The 13,878-nt window shown below is 35.3% G+C and overlaps 2 protein-coding genes and 4 non-coding genes across 7 annotated transcripts; all 6 read right to left on the minus strand.

Moving 5' to 3' along the window:
- Window positions 1–1,897: 1,897 nt before the first annotated feature.
- LOC121972143 lies at window positions 1,898–6,755 on the minus strand. Of its 2 annotated transcripts, none has more exons than XM_042523806.1 (5): window positions 6,391–6,755; window positions 3,259–4,963; window positions 2,732–3,107; window positions 2,192–2,493; window positions 1,898–1,985 (listed from the first exon to the last, which is right to left on the minus strand). In XM_042523806.1, exons 2-5 carry the CDS (start codon window positions 4,943–4,945, stop codon window positions 1,969–1,971), a joined length of 2,382 nt encoding a protein of 793 aa, XP_042379740.1. In that variant the 5' UTR covers window positions 4,946–4,963; window positions 6,391–6,755; the 3' UTR covers window positions 1,898–1,968. The 2 variants fall into 2 exon arrangements, with proteins under 2 accessions (XP_042379740.1, XP_042379741.1); XM_042523807.1 differs by having other exon boundaries at window positions 1,898–1,990.
- Window positions 6,756–7,058: 303 nt separating this feature from the next.
- TRNAP-UGG lies at window positions 7,059–7,130 on the minus strand. The gene has a single exon. It is a non-coding gene; the product is annotated as a tRNA-Pro (tRNA).
- A 101-nt stretch (window positions 7,131–7,231) lies between these two features.
- On the minus strand, window positions 7,232–7,303 carry TRNAP-UGG. Its single transcript has one exon. It is a non-coding gene; the product is annotated as a tRNA-Pro (tRNA).
- A 90-nt stretch (window positions 7,304–7,393) lies between these two features.
- On the minus strand, window positions 7,394–7,465 carry TRNAP-CGG. Its single transcript has one exon. It is a non-coding gene; the product is annotated as a tRNA-Pro (tRNA).
- A 106-nt stretch (window positions 7,466–7,571) lies between these two features.
- On the minus strand, window positions 7,572–7,643 carry TRNAP-CGG. Its single transcript has one exon. It is a non-coding gene; the product is annotated as a tRNA-Pro (tRNA).
- A 132-nt stretch (window positions 7,644–7,775) lies between these two features.
- On the minus strand, window positions 7,776–13,853 carry LOC121973021 (the record flags this gene model as incomplete). Its single annotated transcript, XM_042524619.1, has 2 exons — window positions 7,776–8,174; window positions 13,704–13,853. Coding segments are annotated over 2 exons (381 nt in total), but the record flags the coding sequence as incomplete, so codon positions are not given.
- Window positions 13,854–13,878: the final 25 nt, after the last annotated feature.

Below are 13,878 nucleotides of genomic sequence, written 5' to 3' on the forward strand. Positions count from 1 at the left end.
CTTAAGAGTGATTAGTTTAATACGTCAAAAAGTTTCTGCCGGTTATTAGGATAAATTGGGAAGCGCTCCTTGCGGTCCATCAGTTTAGCATATTTAGGTCCAGAAAAAAAAATTTATCTGTTAATTTGCAAAAGTTGTGACTCAGTTCTGTATGTCTGAGAAACTAAAAAAATAATCTGCACTGTATCATTATCTTGAGGGTCAAGTTCTCATTTCTTTTGTAGTAAAAGATGAAATTCGTCATCCAGTGATCCCACATGATCGGTTTCATGGTGGCAAAAGGTGAATACGTTCGCTCCCAGCACCTTCGTCAACCCGTCCTAGGGTCAACACGGAGGAGGTAAATCACGAGTGGCTACTAGTCTTTGGAATAGTGACTAGTACATAAGGGAGATATTTACCTCGGCTTTATCGAGATTCGAATCTCAGACCTCATAGTTGTAACACCTTATACGCTAACCACTAGACTCATCCTAGAACCATATGATCGATTTTATGATCATCCATGAGGAGATAAATCGAAAAATTATAATTACTATAATGGGAGGATATTTTTCTCGACCGATAAATTCTCATTGCATCGTATCTAAGTTTTTGATGTGATGGATTCCAACTATAAGATGCAGACTAATAAAAATCGATATTAGCCATGATTTGTGTATCATTTGATTTCCATAGTTCATAAAGAAACAAGGCAATCCCATTTCCATCTAATTTCATTTCGTTTTATTTATAGGTAATTTTTTAGTTAATTTTATGGACACTTTTTTCTATTTTTATTTTTTGAAAAGTAATTGATTCCGTTTCATCAAATTAATTAGTAAAATAATTGTTTTTTTAAAATTAATGTAAGATTTATTTAATTCAAGTGATATATTTAAAACCATTTTTTCTTATTTTTAAATTAAAAATACTTAAAAAATTTAATGGACTTTTATTTTTTAAAAAATAAATCATTCAATTTGTTATTTTAATAGTAATAAAAACTACTTAAAAAATTAATGGACTTTTATATTTTTTAAAAAAATAAATCATCCAATTTGTTATTTTAATAGTAAATGACATAAAAATATAGAAATCCCATTCAATTTATTTTTTATTTGAAAAAAAACTTAAAATCTAATTAACCTTTGATTTTATAAAAATATATAAATATATAATTCAATTTATGCCATTTATCTTAAATGACAACGATTAGCAACATAAATTGTTATTTAGTCTCAAATATAATTGATATCTAAATACTAAGGAAATCATTTGTTATGGAATTTCTAATAATAATATATTTTACTTTCCTCCCTTGTATTCTAGATTTCCATAAACACACTAAAATTTTCAGACTTCTTGGACAACGAGAATGGAGACTTCAATTTTCCATAAACTTTCTAATTTATGATTTCAATTTATGATTTCAATCATAAATTAGTTAACATATTATATTTAATTTTTCCTTTTACTCGAAGAACAGAAAGTTGAGAGGAGTCTTGACGTAATGATAAAAAAAATCATAGATTCGAATTCTGAAAATAATCTTTTCTAAGACTCCACATGACGGAAACTTCATGCACCGATTTTTTTTTTTTACTCGAACGAACAAGATTGGAGACTCGAGAACTTTTTAGTTGATAGATTCTCTCTCACACGCGGTCACAATATTTTCAAAAATGTCTCACTAATACGTGGTGATAATATAGTGTACAGTAAAATACCAAGTAAATCATTTTTTCTAGGATTTCTAATAACTAGTAAAATTACAGCGGCCATGGCCTAAAGTTAAACTGATTTAGGTGGTGTTTACTTTGAAGAGATAGTAAGAGGGCTAAGGAAGGGGATTCAGCATAAGCAAGATAATTAGAATTACTTGGTCATTTTCTTCATTCTCTCTTCCACTACCATCCTCTTAGTAAACAAACTCAGCCTCCTTTCTCAACTCATCGTCTCGTCACGGCTCCCCTTCTTCTCCCTCCTTCACCTTTTCATCCTTCCTGTCCTATCCATCGAAGCAAACACAATTCATTAATTTAAGCAAGTAAAAGCAAGCATAAGAATTTTAGTTCAAAATAGATATCATCAGAATGCACACATGATGACTAATCTTTGTGAAAAGCCATCAGATTCAAACATTGAGCTTATTCTTATATTTAAGAAACTAGCAAAACAAACGTTGGGATCACACAAATTTCTGTCTTACCTTTGTGATCGAGCCTACTTGGAATACCAGCTCGACCTCCTCTCCCTCCACCTGCACGCGCGGAGCTGGTTGTCTGACTTTGTTCATCAAGTTGATCATCACAGGAGGGAACGTCCTCGATGATCCTCAAAAGCTCTTGTACAGGATTGCTAGAATGAGAAGCCTGTTTTAACAATGAGTCATCATCGTCCAGTCCCATGAAGCACAAATCTTCCCACTGGAAAGCAGATTCATCGACATAAGGAAGCTCAGGGTTTACATCCCACTTTTGGTGTATGCCATACTTATAGCTTGGATTACGCCTACACCGACAAACCGAGAAAGCCAGTAATGATGTCAGACAACACTGCTAGAAGATCAAGTGATGTGCCAAATTGCAAAGTTAGACGCTATCAAAATCTAGTAAAAAAAGAATACTAGTCTCAATCCTGTGGTTTGGTCCTAAATACCATATGATGCCATACTAATTCTGCATGGTATTTGAATCTGTCTAAACCACACAAAGTAGAAGTTTGCATAAAAAAAAAAAACAGACAGTACCTGGACAATAGCCGTAAGTTAGAATGTACATATACGAGATTGTCAGCGTAACTAGAATTTGATCTGTGTCTCTTTGCACTTTGGATATAGCTATAGGTACTCCATTGTTTCTCCACTGAAAAAGAACTGATAGACTGAGAGAGAACTTTGAAGGCCACGTCTCTTAGCTCCTTTGTATCACCACCATGAAACTTCCACCACTGGAAAACATTGATTTTGGGATTTCGGGCATCTCTCTTGGCTATGGGCAAGGAGAACTTCCCCTTCTTCTCGATAAAGGACAGAAATTGCACGCGGATAATATCCTGGCGGTCAGCGTTTTGGTGCATTTTACATATGGCAGAAGTAGCACACTCAAATACCTCATCATCTTGATCTGTAAACTAAGGCAACTTCATAACTAGTCTAAAAGCATACTGGAAACAAGTTGTGAGATTAATGATGAAAACATAGTAGTATTACAAAGGAGGATTAATAATTTCATGCTTAGCATAGAAAGGGGAAAATGAACAGAGGAATGAATCTACCTGGGGGGCATCTCTTCCTACATCCTGGTGCCGGAAGTTGTAGGTATTCCTCATCATAGTACTTCGGTGTGAGAGCATAAGCCAAACAGTGCAATGGAAAAATTTTCTTGTTCCACCTTGAAAGAACCTTTTCTTCCACAATTGTATACATATCTTCAAGCCCACTCAGATTTTCTTTAATTTCCCCCAGCATATTATCCATTCTATCACATACATCACCAATAAGGGCACCATCTTGATCAGAAAACTTGACCATCTTATAAACTGGCTTGATAATGGATAAGGCCAACCGTGCTGGTACCCAAAAGTTCTCGGACACGACTGCCTCCTTCACATTATCGCCAAGAAGCTTCACTTTCTCCTTCATATTTGGAGAAGTAGCCCACAATTCCCAATGTTCGGACAACACAGCAGCTGTAAGAGATTCTCTGATGTCAAGTAGAACATAAAAAGTGATATAGTGTGAAGCAAATCCTTGTGCTGTAGCTTTCAGTAACTTCAATCTTGAAAATATTTGGAAGATATCACCAGAATGAGGATGGTGTAAGAAGTATCTGACTATACCTTTAGCAGTTCGATATGTCTGCTTAAGCCAAGGAAGAGCATTCATAATATCCTTTAGTATCAGATACAAAGTGTGAACCATGCAAGGATTCCAAAATAAGTGAGGATATACTTGTGCCACTTCATCACTGGCAGCTCTGCAGTCAATTGAATTGTCCGTTATCAATTGAACAACATTATACGGCCCCACCTTCTCAATTGCTTCCAACATAAAATCAGAAATGCTTTTCTGTGATTTCTCAACTGTTACAAAATCAAAGGCATTTAAGAACATGGATCCAAATTGGTTTGAAGCCAACATATTTATCAAAGGTAGGTTTTTTATGTCGCTCCAGCCACTTGAAATGATTGAAATTCCATATTGTGGCCACTTCTGTTTAAAGTCCTCCATTTCTCTTTCAACCTTAAGTCTTTCATTTTCTAGTAAGATCGTATTTGCTTTCTCATAAGATGGACTTTTGTAACCCAATTCTTTACTAATTGCCAATACCATATCTTCCCAATATGGCGATTTCAGAACACTGAAAGGGATTCCATTTGCACATAAACATCGTACTACTTTAGAGTCAACATCATCTCTATCCTGCGTTGAATACTCCTGCTCAAAAGAACTTACATAGGACAAGGCTAAAGAAGTTCCTCGTAAAGTTGCTTCTGAACTTGGATTGAGCTTTGACTTCCTCAAAGGAACAACATTAGGTGAACTTTCTACATTCTCAACTTCCCTTTTTATCTGCATTTGTAGATTTTTGTCAGCTTTGACAGTAGAACAATATCCGATCCCCTTGCTCTCTCCCTTTTTGTGACCCATCAAGTGAGCATAAACACGGGTGTATGTCCCATGATATATCTTGTGGCAATATTTGCACTTAAAGACATGAGAACCACCATGAGCATTTCCACACTTTTTCCCTTTGACAACATGTTTCCACAGCACAGTTGCACTAACATTAGATTGACTCTCATCAGTCAATTGTCTCTCAAGTTCTTCTTGCATTTGATCATCTTCATGATAAACCAAATTTTTATCCTCAAAAACAAAGTGGCTATCCCCAAGGTCTGGGAACCTCATTTCCCCTTCATTGGTGCCTGTATGTTCTTCAAAAGGAGAGCTAGTAGACATCTCTTGGCAGGAATATTCCTGAACATTTTAAGGTTTCGAATAAAATATGGATACTGGTTGTAAGAACAAAGAAGGAATTCTCTAATGCATGCAACTGGTGTTTGACCGTTTATTTCTTAAAATCATCTTATCAATTTGCACGTTTGGCAATATGGAATTCATCAATACAGCAGATAGTTTACCAATTATCATTATGCCAAAAATCTATCATCATCATCTCATCAGTAAAGCTAATGATTTAGGATATTCTAATTTTAGACAACAACAGTGTACTAAATCAATAAACTTATAATGAGTTTCTTTTAAAACTTCCTTTTCTCACATTTCAAATTCTCTCTTATGAGGACATTGGAAGTACCCATTCAAACAATACACTAAGGACATAGCATAGCAACAAGAAAAGCTAGTATTTCCCTAAGTACATCATTCTCCATTAAAGACAAGTTAATTGTGCTCTGTGCCCTTCCAATACTCTGACTTAGAATAACAATTGGCATAAGCTAGAGTATATTGTTAAAATTTCCACCATTAAACGCAAGTTAATCATGCTCTGTGCCCTTCCATAGGGATCCTCAAAATAGATGATACAAATACAGGTTTCTATGTTTGTTCATGAATATTTATGATTTTATGAAGAAATATACTAGAAATTAAGATAATAACAAAAAAAATGTCTACAAAAGGTAGTACCAGTGCAAGCATGTAAATGTGCCAAAGAAAATGGAAGGATTACTTTTGGCAGGATTGAATCACTGAAAACAGAAGAAGCATGAATATGTTTTGCCACGGTATCTAAGACTTAATGACCATACCTAAAAAGTAGTGTGTCTAGTAGCCTCTTGCCAAAAGGACAATCCTCAAGAAGGGTAAGGTTTAACTGTTTAAGTACTTGGCTCACGGTACCACATTGGTGATCAACAACAACAGAGATCAAACATGATAGAAACTTATCCCACTATTAGTCAAACAAATGCAGTAAAAAGATAAAAGGAATATTATAGCTATGTGGAGAAAATGTAAGAAGAAATTTGTTTGAACTGCTACAAATAGGATAGAAGCAAATTTAGCAAAACAAATGCCTAAGAACCACTAAGATAAGCTAGCTGGAAGCTACTGAAGCGCCTGACATTCAGCTGTCGCCAAGAATTTTTCTAAACCATAAATAACATTGGCGTGACTTCAGTAGCATGGAGCGCCAAGCCAACAAGTTGATGCCTGTGTCCTTCCACCGATTTGATTAAGCAACAAAGGACCAAAGCAATCAAAAGCGACACTTAACATACGACACACACACAAAAAAACATGCCTTTAGTTCGAACTTCTGCCATAGAAATGGACAGTAAATGATTGCTAACTATATAAAAAACTAATAGAACTCCAAAAAGGCATTACTTAACGTAATAATAAGAAATGAATAAGTTGGGAGCGAAGCCTAAAGATCATACTTTCTCAATCAATGAGCCACGTCCCAGCTAAACGTCGAATCAATCAAACTCAACAGTAGATCATGAGTCCGGAATCTACTTGAGCATAGCGGGAGCGAATACGATGAGAACAGCCAGCCGATGAGGGGAAACCCTAACGGGAAACGCGCTGTTTCCTCCGAGCGGGACAACTAGCGTACGCCGGGAGTCGTGTTCGAGGGGGAGAAGGAAGAATAAAACTCAAGGATTGGGGGGACACGCGAAGGGGATGGAAGGGATACGACGCCATTCGCTAGAGCTCCTCCACTGGTCCGCCATCGCCCCACGAGCTCGGCCGTCGTCCCTTTCGCCTTTCTCTTCTCTCCGCTCCGCTCCGCTCGTGCTGATGAAATTGGGTCGGGCGAGGGGAGCCTTTTGCGGGTCGGATTCTGGCGATGATGGAGGTTGGAGCTGCATGCCTGCATCCAGTCTGTCCTATCAGTGACTATGTTAGATCCAGCCCGTTAACTGCAATTCGGACTTCGGAGCCTGTTTTGACATCTATTGATATAAATTTAATCCGACACAATTTATTTAATTATAACATATATTGATATAAATTTAAGTTGGTTTATGAGGATAATAGCAGGTTTTATATGACAAAAAAGTATTAATAGAGATCAGTTAATAATTACAAATTTAAGGAAAAAGGGGTGTTGCGAGAATCGAACTCGCGACCTCTCGCACCCAAAGCGAGAATCATACCACTAGACCAAACACCCTATTTGATCAGAGTTTAAGTTAATTTATTAAAATAATAATAAATTATATATGACAAAAAAATATTAAACGATATGAGGTAATAATTACAAGTTTAAAAATTGGGGTGTTGCGAGAATCGAACTCGCGACCTCTCGCACCCAAAACGAGAATCATACCACTAAACCAAACACCCTATTTGATTATAGTTTAAGTTAATTATTAAAATAATAATAAATTATATATGACAAAAAAGTATTAATCGAGATCAATTAAGTTAAAAAATGGGGTGTTGCGAGAATCGAACTCACGACCTCTCGCACCCGAAGCGAGAATCATACCACTAGACCAAACACCCAATTTGATCTACATATAAGTTAGTTTATCTAAGTTTAAATTAATTCGTGGAATAAGAATGTATTTTTCTATTAAAAAAAAGTATTACTTGAGATCTGTTAAAAATTGGGGTGTTGCGAGAATCGAACTCACGACCTCTCGCACCCGAAGCGAGAATCATACCACTAGACCAAACACCCTATTTGATGGGAAAGCTAGATATCGAATACTTATAAGAAGAATAATTAGAAGAAGTCAAATTCAGCTGCAACCAAACCAAGCTCCGAGATACAGTGGCATGTTAACTGCTTTGCAGCTCTAAAATCACACTTCCATTCAAAGGAACAAAACAGATGGGAGTTTCTGTAACACTCTCTGATGTAACATAATTTTTATAAATTCATAAAGGTTTCTCACCAGAACCAGTAGGGAAATGGTGAATCATGCATCTAATCAATACATATGTGCGGATGAATAAATTGGTTGAGACCACAGATGTTCTAACTTTTTTGAGTTTGGAAATGCAGCTTGCCGGCCAAGTACCATGAATGGATGGCCAGGCTACCGGATGCCATGAGGTTAGCAAGGGAAGACAAACCATGGATCATTCCAAACTTTTTGTTCATAGACTTGAGTTTTGCATTGGATTTTGCCGCTTCCATATTCTTTGAAACTCCGACTTCGTCACCGATGTTTATATCTCTTTCAATTTTGTGCCTCTTCTTCATCATCTGCAACATGAAGATATGAATATGGATGACTTGCATGAATCTAAGAAACAAATCAACTGCTCATAATAAGTTATTGGGTTAATTAGAAGAGTTACTTTTTTTGCATAGAAAATAAATATGGATTGTGCTTTTGTCATAAAAGCCATAGGATAGAATTTGAATGTAAAAGCAACATATTAAAAGTTCAACATAGTTCAATGGTATCTGTCGCAGGCTTTCCTATGAATGAAGGAAAGTACTTGAGGAAAAGGAAAAGTTTCTCCATGTGTTGTTTCTTCATTTCCACCCAAGGAAGTAGGAGACAAGAAAGAGGACTGAGAAATATTTTTCCAACTTCTTCACATATTTCTTTCGTTTGAAATCATTTTTTTTTCTCAAAAACTAGTATATTAATCATTTCCCTTACCTTTCCTCTAGATTTTTTCTTTTGCTTACCTCCTTTTTATCTCAGTTATTTCTCCACCTCTAGGAAATTGAACCACAGACATGCACTAATGCATTTCAAGAATGCATGATTCAGTTCTAGCTGATCTAAACATCCAAGTCTCTACATCACAATTTAGCAATTTAATCAAAGAACTAAACGAGTAATTGTTGCTCTTGCTGTCACTTTAGAAAAGAATCTTCAAACCTCAATTGTAGTATATCTTCTCATATAAAAGTAAATTGCAAAAGCAATTTAATCAATAAAATTGTTCACACACTATAACACAAATTTTCATTTTGCCTGCCATAGTTTATACACTTATGCAAAACACCCTTTGTATTTCAAATTTCGTTTACTATAATGGACTGCCTATATCAAACACTTTACAATTTCTACGAATACCAGGGAGCAAAATGATAAGACAGTTGGAAAATTGGTTTTGGCAACTAATAAATTAAATAGGGATAAACTATTTTATAATTGTAGGCCGTTGTAAATTAATTTCTCAAGTGAATGAGAAATTAATATCTAATGAAGGATTAGTCTGGTATAATCCGACGAAAGTTTTGGCTCACACATGAACTGGATTTATGGATGAGATTACATAAACGCTAATTCAAGTATGCGTGAATGTTTCCATGGGAACCATTGATGGATGTGAAATTAAAATTTATTTCATTGATGAATTAATTGATTAAAAGATTAATCGATGACGGAATAGTAAGTAAGTAAATAATTAATCAGATTAATTATAGCTATATCATTAATGATAATTTAATTAATTATGTTATTGATTAATTGAATCAATTAATGATAATTTATAATATTTAAGTGAAAACACACACCTCATATTTTTCATCTCTTGGAAGAATCTTTTGAGACTAACCCTTCATCCTTATAAAAAAAACTCTAACCCCATTCAAATCACTCAATTGTCAAATTATGAATTCTCCTCTTGAGTTCTCTTCTCTCTCTCCTCTCGTAAGAGTTCTAAGGCTTCGAAAGTTTTATAGGGCTCGAAATTTGGAGTATTCCTCTTTCAAGACGGAAGTCATTGTATCTTGGGAGACAATTATTGATAAACCGTAAGCATTTGGGCGGGACAATATCATCTTAAGAAAAGAAGATGTAGCATTCACCTTAAGCTTACCAAAAGGGATGTGTCGATATCCAAAGGGATAACTCGACAACTGACGAAATTAAGTGGGCAATGACGATACCAAAACGAATATGTATATTACCTGAAGTGGTACCTTGATAACTAAAAGGGTGTGTCGAGTATATAAATGGGGCAAGGTCTACGTCACCATACCAAGCTCCATCGATTCGAGTCGATGACTCATTGTCAAGCTAATTAACCAGACCCAGATGTTGGAGCAACACTGCCAATTCAATCATTATAAAATTCCAACAATATGAAAATGATTTTCACAGTTATGGAGACCGTGGGTACCTCTCTTACCGGAGAGAAATTAAAGAAATTCTTCATAATCATCTTCAAGCATAGTAAAAAATATTGTATAACTTAAAGAAAATGTACCTTGTAAGGTTACTTTCAAAAGATGTTGTAGGGCATCCAAAAAGTGAATCTTAAGAGATGAGAGAGTTATTCGCAAGGAAGAATAGAATTTTCCTATGCTAGAACCATAACTTAAAAGGTTGGATGACAAAATTATACCATGGGTATAATGTAACAATGAAGTTCAAGGCTGTGTGAGAGTCATTTAATTTGACTAAAATCACAAAGTTGAGGATAGTGGGTTTAAACTATCCAAAAAGAGGGCTAATGAAAGACTTCAAATAGAAGATCAAACTCACTTGGCTAAAAGCTAGATTTGAGTCTAACTCAATAAGATCCAAGTGGAGGTCAAAATAAATGAGTTAGAACGATTGTATCACATGTATTGCAATTGACGAAATTGAGTGAATTGTGTCTCGAAGAATAAATGCAATCACAGTCAGCACTTCAATCAAACGACAATAGCTATAACTCAACAAGATTGGAAGACTAAGGGATGTATACTTCCGAGTGTCTTTTGAAGAGTAATACAAACCTAGTAACACTCCAATCAAACGATCGCAACTTTATCTCGACGAGATTGGATGATCAAGGGATGTATACTTCTTGAGTCGAGTGTCTCTCAAAGTGTAATACAATTCTAGTCAGCACTCCAATCAAATGGCCATAGGTTTGGTTATGAGATTGGAAGATCAAGGGATGTATACTTCTTGAGTCAAATGTTTCTCGAAGAGTAAATACAATCATGGTTAACACTTCGATCAAACGACCGTAGTTTTGGCTCGATGAGATTGAAAGATTAAGATATGTATACTTTTTAAGTAGAGTGTCTATTGAAATGTAAATGTAATCCTGTCAACACTCCAATCAAATGATTGTAGCTCTAGCTCGGTGAAATTTGAAGACAAGTGATGCATATTTTCTAGATTGAGCACTTTTTGAGAACAAGTGCAATCTTGGTCATCATCCTGACTAGACAACCACATTTTTAACTCAGTGAAATCAGAAGATTGAAGTTATAGAGACTTGCTTTTAAACAAGATTGAGGCCTTTGACGTGTTTTAAAAACACTAGAAATGTATTTGGAAAAATCAAGTAAACAAGATCATCTATGGTATTGAGGGAGAGAATGCAAAATATTGCTTAAAGAATGTTTCTTGAGGAAGAACAACATTTAATAATCGATTATATCTGATTCACCTCAATTCAACAATATTGTGGCTAAACATTGAGAAGATTTAGAAAATGTATAAATACCCAAATTGGGGGTCCAAAGAATTAATTGCATAAAATGCATCGAATTATGCCAATATATATGATACATTATGGTATCTAAGAAATTATTAGAATGACACTACTGTAAAATGGTAAGTCTTGAAAAGACTTAATACTATTAAAGTAATAGATCTCTAGTGGTGAAATTTTCATTGAATATGACGAATTGTGCAGATAAGTAGTTAAAAAATAACCTATCGAGAGATCAACTATACTGTATGTCTAGGGGAATGAGTTTAAAACTCAACATTTAAATCGAGTAGTGTTAACCCAACTATATTGACCGGAGATCCCAAGATCATAGTTTAAAAGAGACAACTGAGTTATAAGATTCGAGACACCTAGGAGTAATTACTCCAACTTATTCCGAAAGACAAAAGCTGTCACCTATAAAATGAGTAAAGGATGAACAAAAGTTCTTAATGATTCTTATATTATATTGCAAATGGTATAATAGGATATTATAAGATATTCTTAATATGAGATCACCTATATAAGTGTCAAGACAGATCGCTTCAATGAAACACTTATGAATCCCAAGCTTTATTCATGGCCAAAATGAACACGATACAGAATCGGTAAAAGCTTAAGGGTTATTGTGTGCATATGATTGTCTTGGTTTACACCAACGACTGAACAATTTAAGACATAATTCATTTGGTAGCCAAGTAAATCCGATCGTATTCCACTTCGGAAGGTTCAAAGTCACAAACTAGCTCTCCTGATGTGATAGTCTTCTGATGAAACCCTTATTTGAGATTTGAAATTATCCATAATTTTTATTTATGAAGGGGGGGGGGGGGGGGGGTGTTGGGAAATTGATTTTTGGTAACCAATAAATTAAATAGGGATAAGACGGTTATTTCGTGAATAGACCGTCGTAAATTAATTTTTCGAGTAAATGAGAAATTAATATCTAATGAAAAGTTAGTCTGGTATGATCAGACGAAAGTTTTAGCATGCACATGAGCTGGGTTCATAGATGAGATTACATGTGGCAAAAGGTTATTCGCTCGCCCCCAGCGCCCCCGTCAACCCATCCCTAGGCCAACACGGAGGAGGTAAATTACAGGTGGCTACTAGCCATTAGTGCATGTGGCAAGGCATGGGGAGAGGCATGCTCGGACACGCCAAGTTTCGACCTCAAAACCTCATGTGACAACACCTCATGCCTTAATTACCGCACCGCCTCAAGAGAACTCATAGATGAGATCACATGAACTAACTCGAGTATGCGTAAATGTTTATCCACGAGGAACCATTTTAGTGTGAAATTAGAATTAATTTCATTGATTGATTAAAAAATTAATTAATGATTGTAATATTAATTAATTGATTAATTAAGATTTATAATAGATTAAGTAAATAGTTAATCAGATTAATCATAGTTATAAAATTAATTAATTTATTTAATTAATATTATTGATTAATTGAATCAATTAATGATAATTGATAATATTTAAGTGAAAAGACCATGTCTTTTGACCTCTCGGAAGAAACTCTTCATCCTTTGAGAGTAACCCTTCATCCCTGTAAAATACCCTCTACTCCTTAGATTCAAATCACTCAATTCTCAAGTTGTAAATTCTCCTCTTAAGTTCTCTTCTCTCTCTTGTCTTAAAAGTTTCAAGGCTTCGAAAGTTCGATAGAGCTCAAAATTTGGAATGCTCCTATTTTGAGACATAAGTTGTATTTTCGAAGATGATTGTCGATAAATTGTAAGCACCTGGACAGGGTAATATCGTCTTAAGGAAAGAAGATCTAGTCTTTGACCTTAATACTCTATCTGTAGGGATAGACTTACCCGAAAATATGCATCGATATCCAAAGAGATAACTCAACGACCGATTAAGTGGGCAATGACCATACCAAAAGAGATATGTCTATTACTTGAAAGAGTACGTCGATAATCGAAAAGATGTGTCAAGAGTATCAATGAGACAAGGTTCGTGTCGTCGTACCGACTGATTTGAGCCAATGACTGGTTGTCAAGCTCATTAATTTGACCCAACTATTAGACCAACACCGTCAATTCCATCAATATAAAATCCAACAAAGACTGCAAATTAGTTAGGAAAGATTTTAATAATTTTGAAAGTTGAAACTATCGTAGGTGTTCAAAAAGTGTCAGCATCACTTGTCAAACTTGGTAGATATATCCATTAAATACTACAGATGCAAGAAAAGCGTATATATACTTTCGACAAGAGACCAATTCCTATAGTACCTTAAATCAAGGAGAAGCAAATAGATTCAACTAATGATAATAGATGTCATGTCACCATTTGCAGATGAGTTGGATGATTACCTCGATAGTCATTGGGGTGAAGACAATCAGGTTGCAAAGGTCGAAACCAAGAGCAGAAAGGAGGAAACCAAGTCGATGCTTCTCTATGGACGAGGCTGTCCTCCACGGATGATTTGCTCTAACCAAACCAAGATGATTTGCAGTGGCATGTTAACTGCTTTGCAGCTCTAAAGTC

This window comes from Zingiber officinale, chromosome 4A (genome assembly GCF_018446385.1).
Source record: "Zingiber officinale cultivar Zhangliang chromosome 4A, Zo_v1.1, whole genome shotgun sequence".
Taxonomy (NCBI): Eukaryota; Viridiplantae; Streptophyta; class Magnoliopsida; order Zingiberales; family Zingiberaceae; genus Zingiber; species Zingiber officinale.

Bases quoted from the DNA above. Each gene is read 5' to 3' on its own strand.
- LOC121972143 (XM_042523806.1), bottom strand. From the start codon at position 4,945: ATGTCTACTAGCTCTCCTTTTGAAGAACATACAGGCACCAATGAAGGG. The intron at 3,108-3,258 runs GTAGATTCATTC...CTTAGTTTACAG, and splicing joins TAGGAAGAGATGCCCCCCAG to ATCAAGATGATGAGGTATTT. The intron at 2,494-2,731 runs GTACTGTCTGTT...TTGTCGGTGTAG, and splicing joins AACTTACGGCTATTGTCCAG to GCGTAATCCAAGCTATAAGT.